Source organism: Micropterus salmoides, unplaced genomic scaffold (genome assembly GCF_014851395.1).
Source record: "Micropterus salmoides isolate LMB-PRFRI ecotype aquatic unplaced genomic scaffold, ASM1485139v1 Ms_hic_scaffold_4, whole genome shotgun sequence".
NCBI classification, from domain to species: domain Eukaryota; kingdom Metazoa; phylum Chordata; class Actinopteri; order Centrarchiformes; family Centrarchidae; genus Micropterus; species Micropterus salmoides.
In genome coordinates this window covers 37,306,261-37,329,094 of record NW_024043372.1, presented here as the reverse complement: position 1 = coordinate 37,329,094, position 22,834 = coordinate 37,306,261, and the positions used below count along the sequence as shown (strand labels likewise).

The window sequence follows — 22,834 nt, the reverse complement described above, 5'->3', positions numbered from 1 at the left end:
AGGGGGGATTGAACCTGGGTCTCTCAAACCAAAGGCATGTGTCTTATCCATTGCACCATCGCCACCCAGGATAACAGTAGCTTAGCGCGTTGGACAGATCTGTAATTTCTCATATCATGTGTAAAAATGCAGCAAGGGACCCATTCAAACACTAATGAAGTAAGCTGGATATTTCCCGTGGGTACCTTCAATCTAGGGCCATAACTTGAATGAGCTTGTGAGTTGCAGTGTGCAGAGGCAGACAACTTCACAGTCATACAATTATGTAAAATTTAAGAGTGAAGGGTGAGAAACAATTTTTCTCAAGTGATTGAAAATGTACTTTAGCTTGTATGATAATATTAGCTTTTTAGGCTGTTGTATTAAGAGGTGTTTGTTTTGTTTGTTTTGTTTTTTAACCTGTCCTGCCCTGGTGCACAGTATGAGGAGCTGGATACCATGTTGTGCCAGACTGATTTTACTTTAACAAGAGAGTTTTAATACTACATACTATATTAAGAGTTATTTGTGACTACTGGGATGTCAGCATCAGTGGTATGATTAAACATATGTCTGACAAATCCACTCCATGGCTAAAAACCGATGGACTGCCATTTCCACATGGATAAATATCTAAATAACTGCAACAAAGCAACTACATTGTTTGTACGATGCAGAGGTTCAGCAACTGGGAGGCCAAGAGGAGTGGCAAAATATTTTGTTGGTCTCTCGTCACTGCTGACCAGCAGCTGTAAAACTTGACTCAAAACTCAACTTTGTATCCTAGTAACATGGCCAACATATCATCTGTCAGAAACATTAAACTCCTGCTGACTGTTTTGTAGAAGACAGCTGTACAAATCCATGTAGACTACACACATAGCCTGCTGTGATTTAAAAACAGTTCTTCTGACATGCGAACATGCCTGAGACTTCCACCCTGCAGCACTGTGAGCTCGGCGGTGGAACACATGCGTGGTAGGTGGTTGTGTTGTTACCATGTCAACACGAGACATGCTCTCAGCGGACCAGCCTGCAGTTGCCTTGGAGACCAACTAGAGTCTGAAGCAGTGAAATGATATAAAACTATTTGTTTTCTTTCAGCAGATGTCATCTGATCATCGAACGGTCGATCCCACGCGACGACATATTGTTTAAAAATTCAGAGCTGTGAAAACATCACAGCAGAGGTTGTTATTTTAATTTATTCACATTTAAAAAGAAAATGTAATAAACTTGTATTGACAATGGATAGTGTAATATGAAAGTGGTTCTTGATGAACCCACAGAGAGTTCTGTTCTGCAGCTCCCCTCAGCTCTATGGTGTGTTTTGTCTTCTTTTAACTCATTGTTTTGGTTTTACAGCCTGCAACTTTACTTTTTCGGTTCAGTCTCACCGCCCCTTAAAACTGAACTACTATGCACCACCTGCCCAACACCAAATGGCAGACAGACAAAGCTAGCAACTACCATTTAGCCAGATATTCTTCTCAGGAGTTGGTGGAGACAAAAACAGAGCTAAAAGAAGGTTTAAAAAATATAACCAAGTGTAGTCAGGGTGTAGACATGCCCACAGCATAATTTTATGAATTATATTGTAACAGGCCACATGAGTACATCTGCAATGTGTAACCTACCACTCAGACAACTAATCCTGCCAATATTCCTCTTCTGTAATGCTGTTAAGAAAGGTACACAGTGATGTCCCAGCTGTGTCACTGGCACTGACACTGGTCATTAGCTGACATGTGTAAAGGTATGTGTTGTGCATTTGTCTATTTGTGTCATCATGAACTATAAAAATAGCAATGATGTGTTCAAACAAATGAGCTGGTTGCGTGTAGCTACATACCTCTGGTGCAAATTTCACCATAATGAACATGACAGATGACAGAAAATTTGATTTGGTTTTACTGTACTTGCTGAGAGGCTGCGATACTTTTTGTTCACTAGTTTACTCTAGGACAAGTTAAAGAAAACTGTTGCCAAAAATAACCTTATAAGAATCCTCAGGAGTTTTAAACAGAGCAATATAATCTGTATTCTTTTTCTTACATCCACAGTTTTGCTGGTCAAGACCAGCTACATTAAACCCAGCATATATCCAGCAAGTGTGAGCACAAATTAGACGTTGTGATCTCAATGCTACTGTACTGCATGGTAAGCATGTGTGGCCTGAACCGTTGTACTACGGGAAAATGTTGCATACTATAAAGTGGATGGAGGTTGGAAATTCGCACCGGCCACTCACAACTCATCCACTTGTTCTCTGCCTGAGAGAGTGAGAGCAGTGCACGTGCAGCCAAGCGGCAACATCAACATTAGCTTTGCTGCACCCTTGTCTATGTGGGTGTATGAAATGCAGTGAGTGGGAGGAAGTAGGTAGGTGGGGGAGCGAGTATATAAGTGAGCCAGAAGTCCTCAAACTGTTGATGGTAATGTCAGTCAGTCAGCTAACATGACTGTTGAAGGTAAGCTTGCCTCTGTCACTGCACTTCCTCTGCCAAGCAGTCGCTTTCACTTCTGCACGACACTTTGTATTAGCCTTAAATCCTTCCGTCTGTGCTCAGGGCCTCTCCACTCTTTCAATCTATGTTTTCAACTTGTCCTCCGGAAGTCTTTGTTTGACAGCCACACACCCACCCAGCCAGCCCTTCTCCTTCCCTCACTCTCCTCCTCTCTGCCTCACCACTTTCATAGTGCATCTTCTCTCTCATTTGCATTTGTTCTGCTTCCTCGTGACAAGAAACAGTTCATGTCAAAGAGCTGCGTGAGAAAATCAGATTGGAGTTAGATACGCCCTGGATGACAGTACAGACTGAAATGAGCAGGTACACTGAGGATGGGGCTGTTCAGAGTAGAAGACTTTCTGAGCTGGATAATTGTTGCTGATTGAAGTGTAAAGCAAGAAGGTAAGTGACTTCTGGTTCTGCTGTTCCTCTTAACGGTTACGCCTGAGTTTTGGCCTAGTTACAGCATGCTATGGTGTCTTGTTGTAATATTATTCCTACACTGTGTGATGGCAACACCATCAAATATTTCCTCTTTTCAAACGTTCCCTTTATGAAGTCACAACAATAGTTTAATGAGAGTAGATAAGATGAAACCAGAATTTTTTTCATAATGACAAACAAAATCTGAAAAATCTAGAAAGTTTTCTTTTGTGCTTATATTTTGATGCTGCCTGTTTTTGCTGATGTTTGTTCTTACTACAAGCAGAAGCTGTTTTTCAGTACTGCTGGACTTCTTTCTGAACTGAGGACACACTTGTACACGACTTTAAACTGACTGCAAGTGCTTGTTGGAAATAATTATAAGATCCACACTACAACTGTATTTCTTTAGGCAGTTGCAGCTATTTACATAGCTGTAAGGAAGTGAAAGTGCATTTACTAAGTAAATAATGTTTGAACAATAAAATTATTAAAATACAATTACACAGTGCTTCTCCAATATGAACAGAAACAAACTTTTCTCAGTTCAGAGAACCACAAAAAGTAACATGGTCGTGCTCATGCTGACAAAGAGTGTGCTCCATGCAAACTGTACCGTGAATTATGCAAAATCACAATACATGTAGAAGTAGCATCACAGCAACAGGAAATTGAATTTGTTTGATCTAATGTGAAGCTATATCTTTTCATGTAGGTGGTGTTACGCTTTGATTAGATTACTACACAAATGTGACAGTCTGTCAGGAGACAAAGCCGCCACATGCTACTGTGAACATCAAGGATATGCCATTTAATTGGTACAGACTGGTGACAGAGGCAACAGCTAATGTCAGTAGACACATTTCATTTGGGGAGATAAAAGCCTCTGCTGTACTGTACCTATTCTCACTCCCTCGTCCCTCTCCTGATGTGAGTCACTCTCCTGTATCCTCCCCTGCCTCTCTCTACTGTATATATACATTTCTCTCCATGTTTTGTCTCATATATTTCCATTGTCTGCATACATAACATATCTTAAAATATCCAAAAAGTATTCCTGCACCACCGGCTCTTGAAATTAAACAGCAGAGATTGAAATGCCTCTACTTTTCTCTGCACTCTGTAACCATGGGTGTTGTTGCTCACCACAACAATGATATCACGGAGATGTAGATGTGCTTTATTTTGGTGCTGTAGAATCGCAAAACGTCTCCCTGGATTTTATCACCATGCAAAATACAGACTGGATTAATCGCTTTATTAGCCATCTGTCCTAAAGGGTACTGCAGTAACTGCTTTAGTACATTTATTCATCCACTGGTGCAATAACAAAATATTCTCCAGGAATGAAATCTCATTTTCTCAATATTTTATAAGCAACATCCCAGCTCAGATAGACAGATCTGCCCCATTTAATCTAAGGCAAAGCAGAGGTCTAATGCAAACTGTTCTTATCTTACAGGTAATTAAAGACTTGGCACTGGAACATCACGACAGCAGCAGTGTTACCATGGAGACTGGCAAGCCGGGATTGGCGAGTGCTCCAGTGCACATCAACTCCGTCGCAGCACAGACAGAGAAAAGGATGGACATCCAGGCCCCGCTGACGGCTGTTTACATCCACACAGTGCCTGCTCTACCAGCACAGCCTTTCCCCCAGCTTCCTGCAGCTGCCCGGGAGCCAGCCACACTCCATCTGGCCATGCCGCAGCTCTACTCCAAGGAGACGCTTCCCCTTCTGACACTCCATATTGCTGGTGGGCTGCAGTCTAAGCCGGGATTGACTCTGGCAGCCACTGCTCCTGCAGCCAGACCCAAGGCGGCAGGAAAGCACATGTGTCCTCACTGTGGACGGGACTGTATGAAGCCCAGCGTGCTGGAGAAACATCTGCGCTGCCACACTGGGGAGCGGCCTTACCCCTGCACCACTTGTGGAGTTTCTTTCAAGACTCAGAGCAACCTCTACAAACATAAGCGTACTCAGGCTCATGCTCGCCTCTCGTCTGAATCGGAGCAGAGCAGCCTGGGCAGTCTAGACAGCATATCCAGCTCCAGAGAGACTTGTACCTCCAGTTTGTCTCTGGATGAGCGCAGCGAGGAGTCTGGCAGCAGGGAAAAGGATGCCACACTAACTTCTGCTGAGATCACCTGTCCAGCCAGTACAGCAAAAGTCTGCTCTGTAATGACCCATGGTTCTGTCAGTGAACAGAAAGAGCTGACCCCTCCAGGTCATCAGACAGAACCAATTGAAAGATCACAGGTAACAACAGAAGGTGAAACACAGAGAATGGAATATGAAAAGCCTCCAGTGACTGCAAGTCGACATCTTCCCCTTCAAAGACAAGAAGCCACTCTGTTTTCCAAGCAGTGGGAGAGCTCCGTATCCAGAGGAAAATCACAGAGCCATGAGAGCACCGACTCAGGCTTCAGTGAGAGCAGTGACCACTACCCAAGCCCCGGCAGCGCTTTACCTGACCACAGTATGGATTCCCTCACCGAATCCACCAAGGAGCTTGATGAAACCACCAGTACACAAAAACCTTCAGAACGAGGCCAAGTTGGACAGGAACCCAGATATACCGCAAGGGAGCAAGAGCAAAAGACCCTGGAGGAGCGAATTTCTAAGCTCATTTCAGAGAATACAGCCGTTGTGGAGGACAAACAGCTGGAGAACGTAAGGCCGCGGAAGACAGTTCTGTCAAAGCAGGGCAGCATTGACCTTCCCATGCCATACACTTACAAGGACTCCTTTCACTTTGACATGAGGATTAGTAAGACTCCGAATGTTGGATTACAAAGAAACAGGAATCCTGGCTTCTACAGCTCTGTGCCCACTCAGTGCTCCACCACCATGGAACATGCCTCCTTAACCCGCAGCAACTCCCTCCCTTTCAGCGTTACCCTCCTGCAGCCTGAGAGCAGCAGCCCAACCTCCTCCTATCAGAGTGATTATGTAACACTGGTCCGCAGGGGAAGCTCTGGCCAGATCCATCCAACAGGTTTTGCGATCAAGCCTGTGAACCAGCAGTCATCCACCCACCGCCCACTGGTCCGGCAAACAGCCGTAGACTGCAACCACGCAACAGACGGTCCCTTCTTGAATTCATCTGTGGAGGAGGCGTGCACCGGCAGTCTCAGCTGCGACGTGGATGGCGGTGACATTTGCGGAGAGCCAAGCAACAGAAAGTTCCGGAGGAAGAAAACACAGAAGTTTGCCTACAATAAGTGGTACATGTACGGCGGAGGGACATTTAAGAAGCTCTACAATGCTGAGAAAGGTGCAGATGACAGGAAATGTTCGACAAACCCAGAGCACGACACTGTTCACGGCGTACAAAAAAGGTTGCCAGCAGTTCATAAGGAGACAGTAACAACAGCAGGCTCAGCCATAAACTTCACAAGCAGCAGTGCAACAGTGTGCCATCCAGGTTGCCCTCCTGCCAAACTACCCCTCGTCTGTCCTGTGGATTTTAATCTAAAAACTAGTCAGGTTCATACGTCATGCAGCTCTCTCAAGACCCCACTCCGGAGAAATCTGTCTTTGTCAGTACTGCCATTACCTTCACTTGGTTCTCTGGTTAGCAACAGAACAGACAGCATGAGCGAAGCAGAAGCAGGGAGATTGATTAATGAAGAAAAACATACTGACTCCAGCTCGCAGCTCTTTGGAGCCCGCATTCCTTCTGACAGGAAAAAGCAGAAAACTGATAACAAAATAATTTGCCCTCTGGAGATGGAAACCAACCCAAACACACTGACTCACCCGCCTCCTTCTGTCACTGGCAGTGCACCTCAGCAAGATACAAATCTCAGTTATATCAACCTTCAGAAAAATATAAACCATCCACAGCTCAAAGGAGCTCTCTTCCCACCATGCATAACCAATATAAATGTTAGCACCTCGCTAACCACTGCCATCCCCTCCTCTGCCAAGACCAGCTTTCTACCCAAGTACCAGCTAAAGTTACCTAATGCTGCTGAACCTGATTCACATCTTTCACCACATCTTGGGGACAAACCAGCAGGAGCCGGCGGCTGCACTTTCTCCCCTCCTCTGTCATCTTCTCACAATGAGCAAACCTCACCCTCGGTCACAACATGGAAATTTTGTGATCCTGTCACCTCACCGTTGATGCAGAGTTGTGACATCAAAAAGACAAATGCTTTCAGCTCCACACAAGGCCAGCTCGTCTTGCCTTGCACAGCCACAACCCTTTGTCAGCTTGAAACATCAAGACTCAATCAAAATGCAACTTCTAGTCTAACTGTAGTGCACAGGCAATTTGCAGCAACCACAATAACCACAACCTGCCTACAAGATTATCAGGCAGGATTATGCAGCACTAGAATACAGCCCTCAAAATCTGCAGGGGGCTCACCCAGACCTGATGCACCCGTGGTTGTGAACTTCCCTGCAACACCTACCATAACGACAGCAAACAATCAAATATCTGCTGCTGCAATTACATCTTTCTCACAAGGTCAACTTAACCTTAACCCCCCTGTGTCGCACACACAACTCTCACCAGCATCAGACCAGTTGAGCCCTGTAAACAAAGCATATGCTAGCTCAAACACCCCAGCTGTACCTTGTCACATTGTACCGTTTGACCAGATGCAGCCAGCTGCTCAGAACGTTTTTCATGTTCACACAGCAGACCTCCAGATCTGCCTCCAGATCATATCTGATGAGCAGCTGGCTCTCATTGAACCCCAGATCGAGAGGCATGAAAGTAGCGCTCTCTCACATAGATGTGCGATGGAAGCAGGGGTTCCAGAATTGATCCAGAATAAAGCTCCAAGCTCTGTCACCATGGAAAGTAGCAATGAGGGAAGTGACCATCAACAGCCAGGACATCCAGAGGAGTTGGGCCAAAGTGAGTCTTTACCCACACTTACCGTGGAGAGAATAAAACCTCCACACTCTTTACAGTTTGTGAAGGCAGAGTCAAATCTCCACTTGACTGAACACAGTGAGTCGACTCAGGCTATAGTATCAGCTGATTCTAAGCCTCCTGAAGCACTATATGGTCATGTAAACACGGTCACTGAGACTCAGAGCTCTACGGGCATTGTTGTGTCAACTGCACTCAAATGTGTAAAGTCAGGAAGGAGCCAAGCTTCAGAGGAGGATCGAGCCCTTCCTTTGAACTGTTGTGCTGAGGAGCAACTTTTGCCAGACAGGAGAGTCAGCCAAGGTGGACTGGTCTCTCAAACAGTCTCTGGTCAACACAAGCTCAGGGTAACCTCTCTTTCTCCCAGCACAGTAAATCAAAATAGCATGAGAAGTGAAGTTCTGGGCAAAGAAAGCCAACACAAACTTAAAAATCAAGGAGCCCCATGTAGTGTAGGAACAATAAAAGCCAAGGGTGGAGCCTCTACAAACAAAAGCAGCAGGTTAGAGAGTGGAGAAGCCCACCCTCCTCTGAAGGTTGGGCACGGTCAGGCCTACGTTGCTGCATGTGCTGACGAACTCTCTGGTTCAGTTTCTTCATTTTCAATCAATGAATGTAAAGCACCAAGACAGTTGTGCCCACAGGCATCCAGCTACTGCAGTAATCCAGTGGAATGTACATTACCAGAGGCTCTAAATTCATTTAAACATGCCAACATGGGATTTGACAGGGTGGGATCTTCGGATAATTCTCCCCCTTCACAGAAAATGACTCTAAGTGAATCACAGGACGTAATCAGTTCATCCAACTCAGAAAAACAACTTGGTCAGCTTACTTCAGTGTCTTCTAACGTCCAGGTGGAAAGATCCAAAGACATCCCAGCAGTGCTTCCAAGTGTTCAGAGCACTACTGCGGGTATATATGACAATTTTAATTATATGAAATATTTATACTGAAGGTGATCTGAAGGAAATGCAGTGCAGTATGTGAATTTGTCATTGATTTGGCCCTGTACCCCAGTACACTGGATATCCAATGTATCATTTTGTTTTTTTTATTCAATGAAACAATGACTATGGGGGTAAATATCTCACTTTAGGTTGATAGTGGTCACATCCGTATTGAGTGAACACTTCAGGTCTTGATTATTTATATAATGTAGCAAATACTCACAACATAGTTTTAGGCAGAGAGGATAATGTACAGAGGGAAGAAGGTGGTGATAGATGTGGGTCATCAGGGACCCACAGCTCATTTTTGCCCAGTGACTTACAGTAACATTTAATTTATATAATACAGTTATGTGTAAAAATTTGCTACGACTGTTCGTGTGTTGTGGATGCAAATAGCTTCAAATGAACCTCATAGGCTCTTAAACCTTGTACTCATTGTTTAGGTTCCAGTACAATGAGACAACACAACAAAAATGTGTCTAACCTGACACTCATGTAAAGACTGGACTGGATTTGCTTTACTAACAGACGGAGACAGAAACCAGTTTTTGCCACAAGATGGCAGTATATGGTCACCAGATTGATAATGGAGGCCTTGCGTGAACTTGGATTTGTGTACAGCAGAACCACCAAAACCTGCAATTGATGTCTTTTTGGTCATGGGCAGTAATTAAATGCACTATCAGTTATTTTTATTTAAAAATAATCAAATTGTGGTTTGCTTAGAAATCTCACCATGGCAAAATGAAATCATTCTATGTTGTTTTATTTTGGAGCAATATTGTCTCCTTACAAAGACAATTGCTGTGACATGTGAGGTAGTGTCTTGCATTATTTGAGTCATTTGATTCCTTTCAAATACAAACACAGATTTACCCACTCTTCAAGTTAAAGGAGGGGAGGAATAACAAAGTTAAAAGGCCAACCTGGGGAGCACAGGATAAACAAAAGGGCTGCCACTGACCTCCATCCAGAGTTTTCAATTTCAATTTCAAAACACTTAATTTATCCCCATGGGGATAAGTACAAGTTAAATAAACTGATCTTTAATAATAAACATGGCCTAATATATTAATAAATAAATAAATTAGACAGACATATATCAGCGTTGCCACCAAAGTCCAAAGCAGCATTACTAAATGAAATTTTGCCAAACCAAAGAAATTCGAATTCTAGGACGTCTACAAGCCCATGTCCAAAAGACAATTGTACATACCACTGCATATTATATCTGAATATCTCAAGAATATATGACACAAATAGTATATTATTATAATATAATTTATTCTTTGAATTTTATTTTATTGTGCTTTCATCCAAATATAATTGTAACCATCAGCTAAAATTTCTACGTTCAGGGCTTTATATAAGCTGTATTATCTCCACTGTACTGATAAACATTGCTATTGTAGATCTGCCATCTTGAAGAAAAGTTTTCATTTGTTTTTCTTCCCCTAGGGCTTGTGGACGGAGCCTCCCTGGCGGGATGTCCAGCCCAGAAGGAGCCACAGAAATGGGGTACAGACTGGAGGCCAACGCAGATCCAAGAGGCTGGAGAGACAAACCACCAATGCATGGAGGCACAGGCCGGCAGAGGGGAGGTGGGAGAGGAGAAGAACGGAGGAATCAAGACAGACGAGGTGCCAGGACAGCGGTGCAAGGCAGAGACGACCTGCAGATACACATGTTTACAAGACGTGACAGTGCCAGAGGTGAGACGGAATGAATTTATTCACTGCCCACTGGATGCATTTTTACTATACTATTTTTATTTTTATTTTTTCACTGTTTCACTGTTTACATTCCACACATTGGAATAGTACGACGCTCAAGGCGAAAACATTGTTTTTACATGCACTGGCCAACATTGTGACTGTTTAACACACCCTTTGCTCTATTTATCTACCCACAACTTCCTTCTTCACGTGTATACAGTACATACACTTCCGCAAAAATCCTCTTCAACAAATGAGTCCAAGTGTACAGGATTTGCTCCAGTTCTGCATTCTCTTCAAATATGTTTTATTGATTAATTATTATCAAACTCCGCTAAATCTTTTAACAAATCCCTCACTGCCAGATATATTCAGGCTGTCCTGATCTGGGGATCATGTCGGAGCAGGTATCAGACATAATGGGTTGTTACATCACACAATTGTTTTTCCTTTTAAAAGACATTTACCAAGAGAAGAGAGACACCCAAGCCAGAAAATGTTTTTCTCTTGAAATATTTGCATAATTAAATACATCATCCCCATGAGTAACACAACATAACAAACGTGCTGAACAAATGTATGTTCCAACGCCACATACATGGTGGCAAGTCAGATATAAATTGAGGCTTTATGAGCTTTTTGCAGAAGTTTAAAACATCAGTAATCAGTTATAACAATAGCAGAAGTAGACAGCTGACAGCAGTTACATTGTTTTTTTGGTAGGATTTGAACTCACTGGACACATGAAGCTTTGTGGTATCTGAGCAATGCAGGAAGGTAATAAGAAGGTTTACTGAAGGGATAACAATGACTGTATTATTGTGATGATATGATGGTGCTATTCCTCCTCATATTCCTTTTTTTTTCAACAGAGAGAAGACAGAAAGGTCCAGGCAGATTCCTTTAAGACCCCTTGGCCATCTGAGCAGCATCTTCAGCATCTTCCACAGACACACTCAGGAATGTCTGAATACCCTCCACAGAGCCCTCAGCAAGCTTCAAGCATGTCAAATAACCTTAATTCACCTGCCAGCAGTAGTCAGACCAGCCTTTTCAATCCTCCACAGCCCCCATTGGACATGAACAACTTCTATTTCTCACAACAACACTGGGAAAGCAGCAGCATCCATACCCAAGAAACACAGATTACATGCGAATCAAATTCAAGTCAGCATATCACAGCACAGGCCCAGTTAGCAGAAACACAAAGTGCCCTTTCAAGAATTGAGTCCAGCTCTCAACAAACTCAAACATTTTCACACCAGGACCAAAAGCAGACGAGCATCCCTCTGTCCATTCAGCAAGGAAATACTACTGCAGGTAACAACGTGACAGCAGTAAGCGGTTGTACAAAGTTAACATTAGGAAGTAACAAAAATCCCTCGCCTGATGTCAAAACATCATTCTCCACATTCCCCTGCCAAGTTTCTCATTCTATCCAAGTCAGCAAAGCTACTGCTGGACTGACAGAGGACACCCAAGCACCAAACAACAATGTGCTAGATAATAATGCTGTGCTGTCATCAAAGCCTTTTACATTCGAAGGAACTGATGGTTATCAAGACACCAAGGCTAATGCACCATATGACTTCACGAGTCCGAGCAGTACCTCTGGGAGACCTGACATTACCAAATCATTTTTCTTGGCCGGCCAGCTTCATGGCTACCAGCCAGCCGACTGTCTGACCAGTGGACTAAGGCCTGTGCAAAGTTGCCAGGACTACACAGAAGACACCAGCAGTAGTGACGATGAAGGAAAGCTTATCATCGAGCTTTAGATGAACATGCACATATGCTATTTGGAGTTTTATTGCTGTTTTTCTGAGACAAAATTCCTCTGGAGGCAGAAATAATATCAATGACTGAGTTAAGTTAGTGGTCAGAGCCAAAGAACCAAATGTCTAAACTCAAAATAAGTTACAATATGAATAATAAATTAAAGTCCATGGGAAACTTTGCAAGAATAGCTTAGGTTGAATGTGAGCCAATGCTGCGTTCATGTCATATAGTACCGTGTGTGATTACAAGTGGCCAAGTTGCAAAAAACTGCTCACGTCAGCCTCCTAGTTGAACTTCCAAGTTGGACCATCAGGAATTTCAGCTATGATATCTCCCACATGGCAACAAAGAGCCACAGAAATCAACAAACTACTCACAAAACAGCTGCAAAGCCTTCCACGCTGGCAGTTACAGCCAAATAAAATCCTATAAATCTTATGCAGTCTATCATGGCAATTAGAAATGAGGGCACACTGTTTGTATCTGGTTTCAGTTGTTAACAAACAAATATTTGGGATGTTAAACCTGGCTAATTTAGGCTTACTTTCCATTTACCTGGTGTAACTACAAAGCTAGCAATGGTGTTAATCATCAGGGATTAATGCGAGAGCGACCCCTATTCTATCCTGTATTCATTGTCTGGTAACGTATGATAATATAAATATCTGAAATTAACTGTCACCATTTAGGAATATCTTGCAATCACTCGAAAACAGCATGGCTATTTTTTTCATGTCTTTTTGACCTGGCTTCATGAGTGTTGACAGAATAGTTGTGGCTCCTTCTGCTATATAACCCAACCAATGAGATTACCTCTGCCCCAAAGAAACGCTGTATGACTTCCGTTCTGCTCACACACGCTTACACACATACCTACCTATCTTCCCACACTCACTCGCTCCCATTTATTGCACTTTGTAACCTTCCCAGACAACACCTGTGTGTGTGAATCATGTACACATGCTGCCAAATACTCATTAAGTTGAGCTATGCTGGCAATCAGATCACCCGGGTGAGGCAGGCATTGGCTGGAGGGGCATGACCCTTTTCCCAGTCTGGGATTTGTAATGAGTCAGCAGCTAAGATAAGGCACCGCAGCTCACGAGAACAGGAAATGGGTGTAAGTGAACATTTCTGTACATAAATCCACAGTCGTAGCTCACACGACTTGCATGTCAATCCTCAGCCCATTAGTGGACTTGACAGGTGTATGTGTGCAGGAGTGCTGACTGAGTTTTATCTCCAGTGCATCTGTTCAGGCCTGTTTTATTTGACATTTGACACAGCGGAAAAGCAAGGGCACGCAAATGTACAACAGTTTACTTGGTCAAGTTACAAGCTGATTTATTATGGTGTTGCAAATTTTAATATTTTCTCTGTTTTCATTTTCTAATTTCGTATTCTTGTTACTGATTGGATATGCATAGCTGACAAAGCAATTAATTTATCTCAAGTTAAGACTTTGTGTTTTCAACAATTTTAATGAAAGAAGGGTTAAATTAAACCATATTTAAAACCATTTTCCCCTGATCTTATTGTGTGGGTCAATTCTTCAGTTAAACCTCTAACTTGGTGTGGCTTATAGATGATAAAGTACAAACAAAACTACAACTGAGAGACACACAACTTCATCTTCTTCATCAAGTTGTTCATGTGTTAGCAAACAGTTCCTTACTTACACATCCAGCAGACACAGCATTACCATTTAATGGTGTGTGTGATCATCTGATGAATAGTAATCACCATAGTTCTGAAGAGGGAGGAGCTGCTGGTCCCAAAGTGTTTTTACCCATTCTGTGTTCCCGTGTTGTCTTTCAACAATATTGTCAATGTTTCTTAACATGGAAACACACGATGCCGGATGATGGCTTAGGTAACATCACTCAGGTTAATGTTATCAACACCAGTTTTAATTCATAAGTTTCTTGTTTCCATGAAATTGTGTTTTGTCCATAGGTTGAATTATGCTTTTTGTAGAGCTGCATCATTTGGGGGGGCAACAGACAGTGCTCTGTCTCAATCATCTGCCTTCCTACACCCATCCTCTCAGACATTAACAGCACAGCCATCTCATGTGCTAAAGACAGCAGCCTGTTGTTGGCTAGAAACATGTTTAATGAGAGCAGTAAGACTGAACATTACAATAAAGGTGTCATAAAACCAAAACACTAAAATGCTTCATAGAGCTCATAGTGGCCCTATTCACATTCCCATTTGTTATTGGATTCATTGTTAATATAAAGCATTCTGATTTAAATAGATTTTTATGTTGCTCACACAGGCCATGAAGGCAAATAATGATATGATTTATTTATCATCTACCCCCAGCATCTGGTGCAAACACACTAAAATGCGTGATCAATGCATTAATTGCTTTTTAATATCCTTATTTTAATTGTGGACATGTTCATCAGGTACCCCAAACATTTTAGAGCATGCAGAAGTAACTTTTAGATCTCTGTTGTCACATGCATGGTTACCTTTCCAATCCTACTTACTTTAAACCAACCTGGTAGCGTCAACACCCCAGTATCAGACAATCAATAGCTCTTTGTATTGAAAGATCCACACATTTTCTATCGCTCTGTGTTTCAGATTTGATTACAATGTGCAGGCCCTAACCCTATCCTACAAAACAGATCAAGGTCCAGACATTCTGTGAATTGTGAAAAGCAAATAACATAACTAAAGACAGATGTCAATGAAAGACAGCACATCAGGCAGTGATTTGTCTTCCATGTTTGAAACATTTTCTCCTGTTAATCTCTCATCTGAAAAAATGACAACAGCTGAACTCTCCAAGTGGAGACTCCAAAACTACTTCGGTTGACTGAGTTGAAAAGCTGAGCGGACACATTAGCAGAGAGGTGCTCAGAAAGAGAGCTATGTGTCACAGTGATATGGTCATTTCCTGCTTCCTCCTGTTGCTTTTGCCTGAGCATGAGTCTGCTTTCATCTGTCAATAATTTGCTAAATCTCAGATTATGCTCAGGAAACAATGTTGATATTTCATCTTTTTCTCATCATCAATACTTCCCCTGAAGAACCAACAGTGAATTTAAAATACTATGAAGTATAGTCAAAGTCTGATATAGCTGATGCCCCAGTGCTATTTTGATTTGATTTGTCATTTTATTATAAAAATAATATTTTCTGAAATTTGTCTTGTGTCCCGGGGCATACACTGTTTCACATACATAACAAAAACAACTAAAAACATATATTACATTAGACATTACAAATAAGTAGCTCCATAGTTGTTTTTAATTCAGTGAAGGAAATCCTCCAGATAAAGGGACGGTGATGAGTCGGCCTACAGACGGGAGGTTGATCAGCTGGCTCTCTGGTGCGGTCAGAACAACCTGGAGCTTAACACGCTCAAAACTGTGGAGATGACCGTGGACTTCAGGAGGAGCCCCCCCACTTTGCACCCCATCACCATACTCAACAGCCCTGTCTGCTGTGGAATCCTTCAGGTTTCTGGGATCCGCTATATTCCAGGACCTGATCATCAAGAAGGCCCAGCAGAGAATGTACTTCCTGTGCCAGCTCAGGAAGCTCAACATGCCTAAGGACCTGCTGATCCAGTTCTACACAGCCATCATCCAGTCTGTTCTCTGCACCTCCATCACTGTCTGGTTTGGATCTGCCACCAAAAAGGACAGGAGCAGACTACAACAGACAGTCAGGACTGCAGAAAAGATCATCAGTGCCAACCTGCCCTCCATTCAGGACTTATACATTTCCAGAGTCAGGAAATGGGCAAGAAACATCACTGTTCCAGCTCCTCCCCTCCGGTAGATGCTACAGAGCAATGTACGCCAAAACCAACAGACTCAGGAACAGTTTCTTCCCACAAGCCATCACTCTGATGAACAGCTGACTCTGACTCACAGTGTCAGGAACAATTCCTGTGCAATAACCCAGAAACTCTGTCTCTAATCAGCACCTGTTTACTGGTTTCCACTTATTATTTATTTATTCACCATTCTCTATTTCAGTGCTGTTCATACTATGTCATATTGTATATACTGTATACCAATACACCTACCTCAGGTCATAAGGTCATAGGTCTTATTTATTTTTTCCAGCATACTTTGCATTATGCTCCATCACACTGTGTACATGTGTACATGTATGCATGTATGTGTACCTGTATATCACATCCACCTTCAACATGTACATAATGAGAATAGTTTACTCTTGCATCCTTTGCACTCTGATTACTGCACTATTTGTCAATATGTCTATATTGTTTTGTTCATAGCGTGTATATTAGTGTTGTCTATTCTGTAGTTTGTGTCTGATTTTATTTTATTATATTATTATTTTATTATTGTATAAGTAAGCACATCGTGAGCAATGTACAATCCTGAGTCAAATTCCTCGTATGTGTACACATACCTGGCAATAAAACTGATTCTGATATACATACATATATATGTATATATATATATAGATATAGATATAATCCCCCTCTCACCCCTTGCGGGGTGGTATGTGTCATCCTCAAGCTCGGGTCCTCTTCCAGAGGCCTGGGAGTTTGAGGGTTCTGTGCAGTATCTTAGCTGTTCCTAGGACTGCACTCTTCTGGACAGAGACTTCTGATGTTTTACCTGGAATCTGCTGTAGCCACTTTCCTAGTTTGGGGGTCATGGTGCTCTGATTACCACTGGCAGTACTGTTGCTCTTACTTTCCACATCTTTTCTAGCTCCTCTTTCAGCCCTTGGTATTTCTCAAGCTTCTCGTGTTCCTTCTTCTTGATGTTGCTCATGTCGATCAACACATGTCTGGTTGGTTAGCCATCAACATTTTGTCTGTCTGGATCTTGAAGTCCCACAGGATCTTAGCTTGGTCATTCTCAACTACCTTAGGAGGTGTCTTCCATTTTGACCTTGGGGCAGACTTCCTCCAGCCCATTCTCATGGCAGATGTTACTGTACACTATGTCAGCTACCTGGTTATGGCGTTCCACGTACGCTGTTCCTGCCAGCATCTTACACCCTGCTGTTATGTGCTGTACTGTCTCAGGGGCACCCTGAGACAGTACAGCACAGCTGGCAGGCAGTTTCTCCAAACTCAGCTGAGGTCTCTCACTGTAGACAGGCAAAAGGAAACAGGTTTTAGCAAAAAAGACAAGCAAGAATCACTAGGGCAGTTGACAAAACTCAGAGGACCAGAATGCGTGTTACCACAGTAGGTTAACTGACGAACTGGCATGGAGTGACTGCAGAGCCAGGGTTTTAACAGAGAGGGTTGATTGCTGATGACGGAGAGAGGACTCCTGACAAGTCTAAGGCAATGTTCAGACTGCAGGCCTTAATGCTCAATTCCAATTTTTGCCCCAGATCCGATTTTTTTTGTTTGACAGTTCACATTATAGTTTAAATGTGGCCCATATCAGACTCCAGTGTGAACTTTCCGCGGCCTGAAAGTGACCCACATATGCAGACGACTAACACGATGTCACACGCAGCACGCTGTTGCAGGCTACAGAAGTAAACAAGGAGCAACATAGCGCCGGTTAGCCCGCGGGGGACTCCCGTTTTTCATTGTCCTCTCACGGGTCACATTTCTCCCGAATTATGACAAGTGTTCACAACTTTCTGTTCTTTTCTGGCGCCGTACAACACAACTGCCCCACAACTCATTCCCTCCGTCTCTCTCTCTCTCTCTCTCTCTCTCCCCACTGTGTCCGCTTGGACAAGTAGCATGCATGTAACTCACAAGAGCTCGCGGTCCGGTTTTAGGTATAAGAAAGGGAATTTGTGAGCAAATGATAGCGAGGTAGAGAAGGAAGAGAGCCACATGTTTAATTATGGCTTTTTGTGGAGCTTTTTCGTTCAGTGCGGCTCCGAGTACAGCAGAACAGCTGCTCTACAATGACTTCAAAGTCGCATCAAATGCGACCCGAATGTCCAGACTGAGGTCGCATTTGAAAAGATCCGATCTGTATCTGATTTGGACCACATATGGAAGTGGCCCAATTCCGAACTGGAAAAGATCTGATTCCATGTGACTTGGCCTGTTCACACTGTCATAAAAAGATCAGATCTGAGTCACAAGTGAATGCCACATCAATTTGTCTCAGTGTTCTTAGGGCTGTTAAAACGGTTCAATAAAGCAACATGTAAAGGCCTTAGACCATCATTGTTAATTTAATTATTTTTACATTTAACAGATAAGATACTCCAGCGGATTTATTTCCCACTTTTTTTGTGTCATCAGTTGAGTTATTGGACATTTTGGTGAAGGGCTCTCTCGTTGTTGTTAGCCGAATGAAGCGCCATAAGAGAGGGAAACAAGCCGGATCGCTTGTCATTGTTCTTAGTGACTTTAAAAAAGGAAACCTCTGCCAAGAACTTCCCAAATACAGACAGTTTATTAAGTGTCCAACCAGAGAGGGGAACACTTTGGATCTCTGCTACACCACAGTTAGCAGTGCCTATCACACCGTTACACATGCTCCACTGGGACACTCTGATCACGTGATGGCCCACCTGATTCCTGCTTACAGACAGAAATTGAAACTCTGTAAACCTGTAGTGAGGACATCAAAGAAATGGACCAGTGAAGCTGTAGAGGATCTTCAGGCATGTTTGGACTGCACTGAATGGGATGTTTTCAGGACTGCTACCAATAATCTGTCGCTTTGAAAGACAATGGGACAAACCTGACACCATCCCCCGTCACACCACTGACCGGCCACAGTCCACCATCTCATCCCCCACCTCCTCCCCTCCTCTCTTACCATCCTAGAGAGGGATGTCAACGAACTGTTCAGGAGGCAGAAACCTCGCAAAGCAGCTCTGTCTCCCCATCCACTCTGAAGCACTGTGCTGATCAGCTGTCTCCGGTGTTCACAGACATTTTTAACACCTCATTGGAGACATGCCATGTGCCAGCCTACTTCAAAGCCTCCACTATCATTCCTGTCCCCAAGAAACCAGGACCACGGGACTAAACGACTACAGACCCGTCGCCCTGACCTCTGTGGTATGACGTCTTTGAACGCCTTGTGTTGTCCCACCTTAAATCCATCACAGACCCTCTCCTGGACCCCCTGCAGTTTGCCTACAGAGCCAACAGGTCTGTAGGTGATGCAGTAAACATGGCCCTTCACTACATCCTCCAGCACCTGGACTCCCCAGGAACCTACGCCAGGATCCTGTTTGAGGATTTCAGCTCTGCTTTTAACACCATCATCCCGGCCATGCTGCAGGACAAGCTCTCTCAGCTGAGCGTGCCTGACTCCACCTGCAGGTGGATCACAGACTTCCTGACAGACAGGAAGCAGCACGTGAAGCTGGGAAAACATGTCTCTGATTCCAGGACCATCAGCACCGGATCCCCTCAAGGCTGTGTTCTTTCCCCCCTTCTCTTCTCCCTGTACACCAACAGCTGCACCTCCAGTCACCAGTCTGTCAAGCTCCTGAAGTTTGCGGACGACACCACCCTCATTGGGCTCATCTCAGGTGGGGATGAGTCCGCCTACAGGTGGGAGATCGACCATCTGGTGACCTGGTGCAGCCAGAACAGTCTGGAGCTCAACGCTCTGAAGTCAGTAGAGATGGTCGTGGACTTCAGGAAGAGCCCAGCCCCACCCTCCCCCATCATCCTGTGTGACTTCCTGGGCAACATCATCTCCCAGGACCTCAAGTGGGAGCTGAACATCACCTCCCTCACCAAGAAGGCCCAGCAGAGGATGTACTTCCTGCGGCCGCTGAAGAAGTTCAGCCTGCCAAAGATAATGATTGGGCACTTCTACACCGCCATCATTGAGTCCATCCTCACCTCCTCCATCACCATCTGGTACCATACGTATCACGTATCATTCCCATCCCGGCCACAAACTGTTTCAGACTCTCCCCTCATGTAAATATCACTTCATGTCACATCATGCACGAACCTGGCACATTGCACATATTTGTTGTTAATTGTAAATTGTTGTTGTTCCATTGTTATTTTTATTTATTTTTTTATATTGTCAGTGTTATTTTTATCTATTCTTCTATTATTCTTATATAACTTGCATTTGTTTATTACATATTTATATATTTCTACATCTATTTATGTCAGCTGTATGTCTGTCTGTGTGTAGCACCTTAACACCAAAGCAAATTCCTTGTATGTGTAAAACACTACTTGGCAATAAAGCTCCTTCTGATTCTGATTCTGATTCTTTGGTATTACCTCAAGCAATCCACACATGTAAAGAAATCCAAACATTGAAGAATATAAAAGTTATGTGCAATAAAGTTGAATGACACAGGTAAAAAGTATTGAACACGCCAACTTCAATTTATTCATTACTTACATACTTTAAAAATTACAGGTTTAAAACGCCTCCGGTAAAAATAAATTAATCAGCCGCGGTATTCAGGTGTAATTTTGTTGTTGTCTTTAAATCTTGAAGATTCCCGGGGGCCCTCTTGTGAACCTTGGTCTTTTCCAAAAATGTTCAATTGGATTCAAGTCTGGTGATTGACTGGGCCATTCGACACAATGATTCCAATGCTTGGGATCAATATCCTGCTGGAAGATCCACTCACATTTCATCTTCATCATCCTTGGGGATGGTAGCAGATTCTCCTCCAGAATCTCCCGGTAAAGGGCTCCATTCATTGTTCCTTCAGTTATTTGAAGTCTGCCAGTACCATGCAATGAAAACAGCCCCACACCATGATGGTTCCACTTCCAAACTTGTGTTTTTAGGGTGATGTGCAGTACCATTTCTTCTCCAAACATGGTGTGTAGTATGACAGCCAAAAAGTTGAATCTTGCTTTCGTCTGACCAGACTACACTTTCTCAGTATTTCATTGGCTTTTGCAAATAAGATGTAGCAAACTTTAAATGAGCTTCGACATGCCTTTTCTTAAGTAATGGAGTTTTACAGGGTGAGCAAGGTGACTCTTCTGACTATTCTTTGGACTCCCTGGTCAGAAATCTTGCGAGGAGCTCTGGTGCGTGGCGGATTGATGACTGAGTGATGTTGCTTCTACTGGCGGAATGGCACCAATGGTGCTGACTTGTAGATTTAAAGGTTTTGAAATACGTATGTATCCAATTCCATCAATATATTTCACAACAATAACGTTGCAAAGGTCTTAGGAAAAGCTCTTTGCTTTTACCCATCATCAGATATTTTTTGTGTGACACCTAGATAACAAAAAGCCTTTTGTAAACTGTCAAATTACTGACCCAGCTGATTACTTTGCACTGATAGGAGGTGTAATCACTTTCTACTAACTATTGATGGGTTTCAGCTGGTTCCTTGCCTTACCTTGCCTTGAAAGCCAGCTTTTTCTAAGCATGTTCAATACTTTTTTCATTCCACTTTTTTGCACATAACTTTATTTGTGGTCTTTAATGTGCTGATAAGCATGACAGAAGTAATAAATAATTGCAGACAAAGCATTCCATGCTACATGCTCAAGGTAACATGTGAAAGACATTCCTTTATCACCAAACCACCACTGCCTGTGTGTTTTCTGACAAAATGCTACTGGACTCTAGAGTAAACACTGGCAATAAATGCAACTGAAGGTAAGATCTACAAATCCTCTGTTAGTGAAGATAAAACTCTTAATGGCTGACACTGGAAGAATAGTTATAACCTGTCGGATGCCCAGGTTTGGTTTGAATCAAGCGGGAAGCTTCTGGTCAGTAATCTGATGCAAACGTCAAGTCCCTTAAACCTGCATTCTATCGAACAGCCAGCAGGGGGCGTCTCTTCTGGTTGCAAAAAGAAATCCGGTTCCATTAGAAATAATGTGAAAATGACCCTACTTCTCAGTAGATTTATTACCTCAGTAAACACTTTCCTAAAGAGTTTATGGTCTCAGTCGCTAGTTTCAGGTCTTCTTCAACACAGCATGATGTTCGTTTAGTAAATTATGGTCCCATTTAGAGGAAAATAGACCATAAAGCAGAGTATGCTTCAGGGCCGGATTATCTGTGATTGACAAGTCGTTACGATGGCGATCTGTCAATCAGGCTATAGTGACTCGTACCCACGGCACTGTGTAAATTTAACCAGCGCCTCTGGTGAGTACATTTGGTTTTAAACCTGTTGTTTCAAAAAATCAACATGGCGGCGGCCTAAAGGCCAAACTCGAGGCTTCAAAACGGAAGTCGACAAACAGGTGACGTCTTCTTTTTATACAGTCTATGGTTTGAATTGACCATCTCTTGGCTTGTTCATACAGTGACGTTTACTTGGGGCCAGCTGGAAACTTTCTGATATGCTGGAAGCTTAAGTTGACATTCAAAGCACAATTAGAAGTTGATGTCACACACAGCAATATATAGCGGAGTGATCCCCAGTGAAAAAAAACAAGCACTTCTTGTTAAAGTTAAAAAACACCACATCAATGAAAGAAGGAAATATTTTTCCTGCTTCTTTGGAAAAATCTACAATTTCAAACAAATTACACTTCTGGTTCCCATTACTCACAGTTTCTTTGGGACCTTATTGTCAACGACAGAAATACAGTATTGATTCCAGGCTTAGAACATCAAGCAGTTGAGGTTAAAAACAAACACAAACAACCAAAGGTCTGGGTTCACATTATTGCA

The 22,834-nt window shown here is 43.0% G+C and overlaps 1 protein-coding gene across 1 annotated transcript; it reads left to right on the top strand.

The window, feature by feature from the left end:
- The first annotated feature begins 2,391 nt into the window (after nt 1-2,391).
- znf831 (zinc finger protein 831) lies at nt 2,392-13,784 on the top strand. Its single transcript, XM_038697537.1, has 4 exons — nt 2,392-2,891; nt 4,375-8,722; nt 10,219-10,472; nt 11,348-13,784. The coding sequence occupies exons 2-4, from the start codon at nt 4,423-4,425 to the stop codon at nt 12,251-12,253; spliced, it is 5,460 nt and encodes a 1,819-aa protein (XP_038553465.1). The 5' UTR covers nt 2,392-2,891; nt 4,375-4,422; the 3' UTR covers nt 12,254-13,784.
- The last annotated feature ends 9,050 nt before the right edge of the window (nt 13,785-22,834 follow it).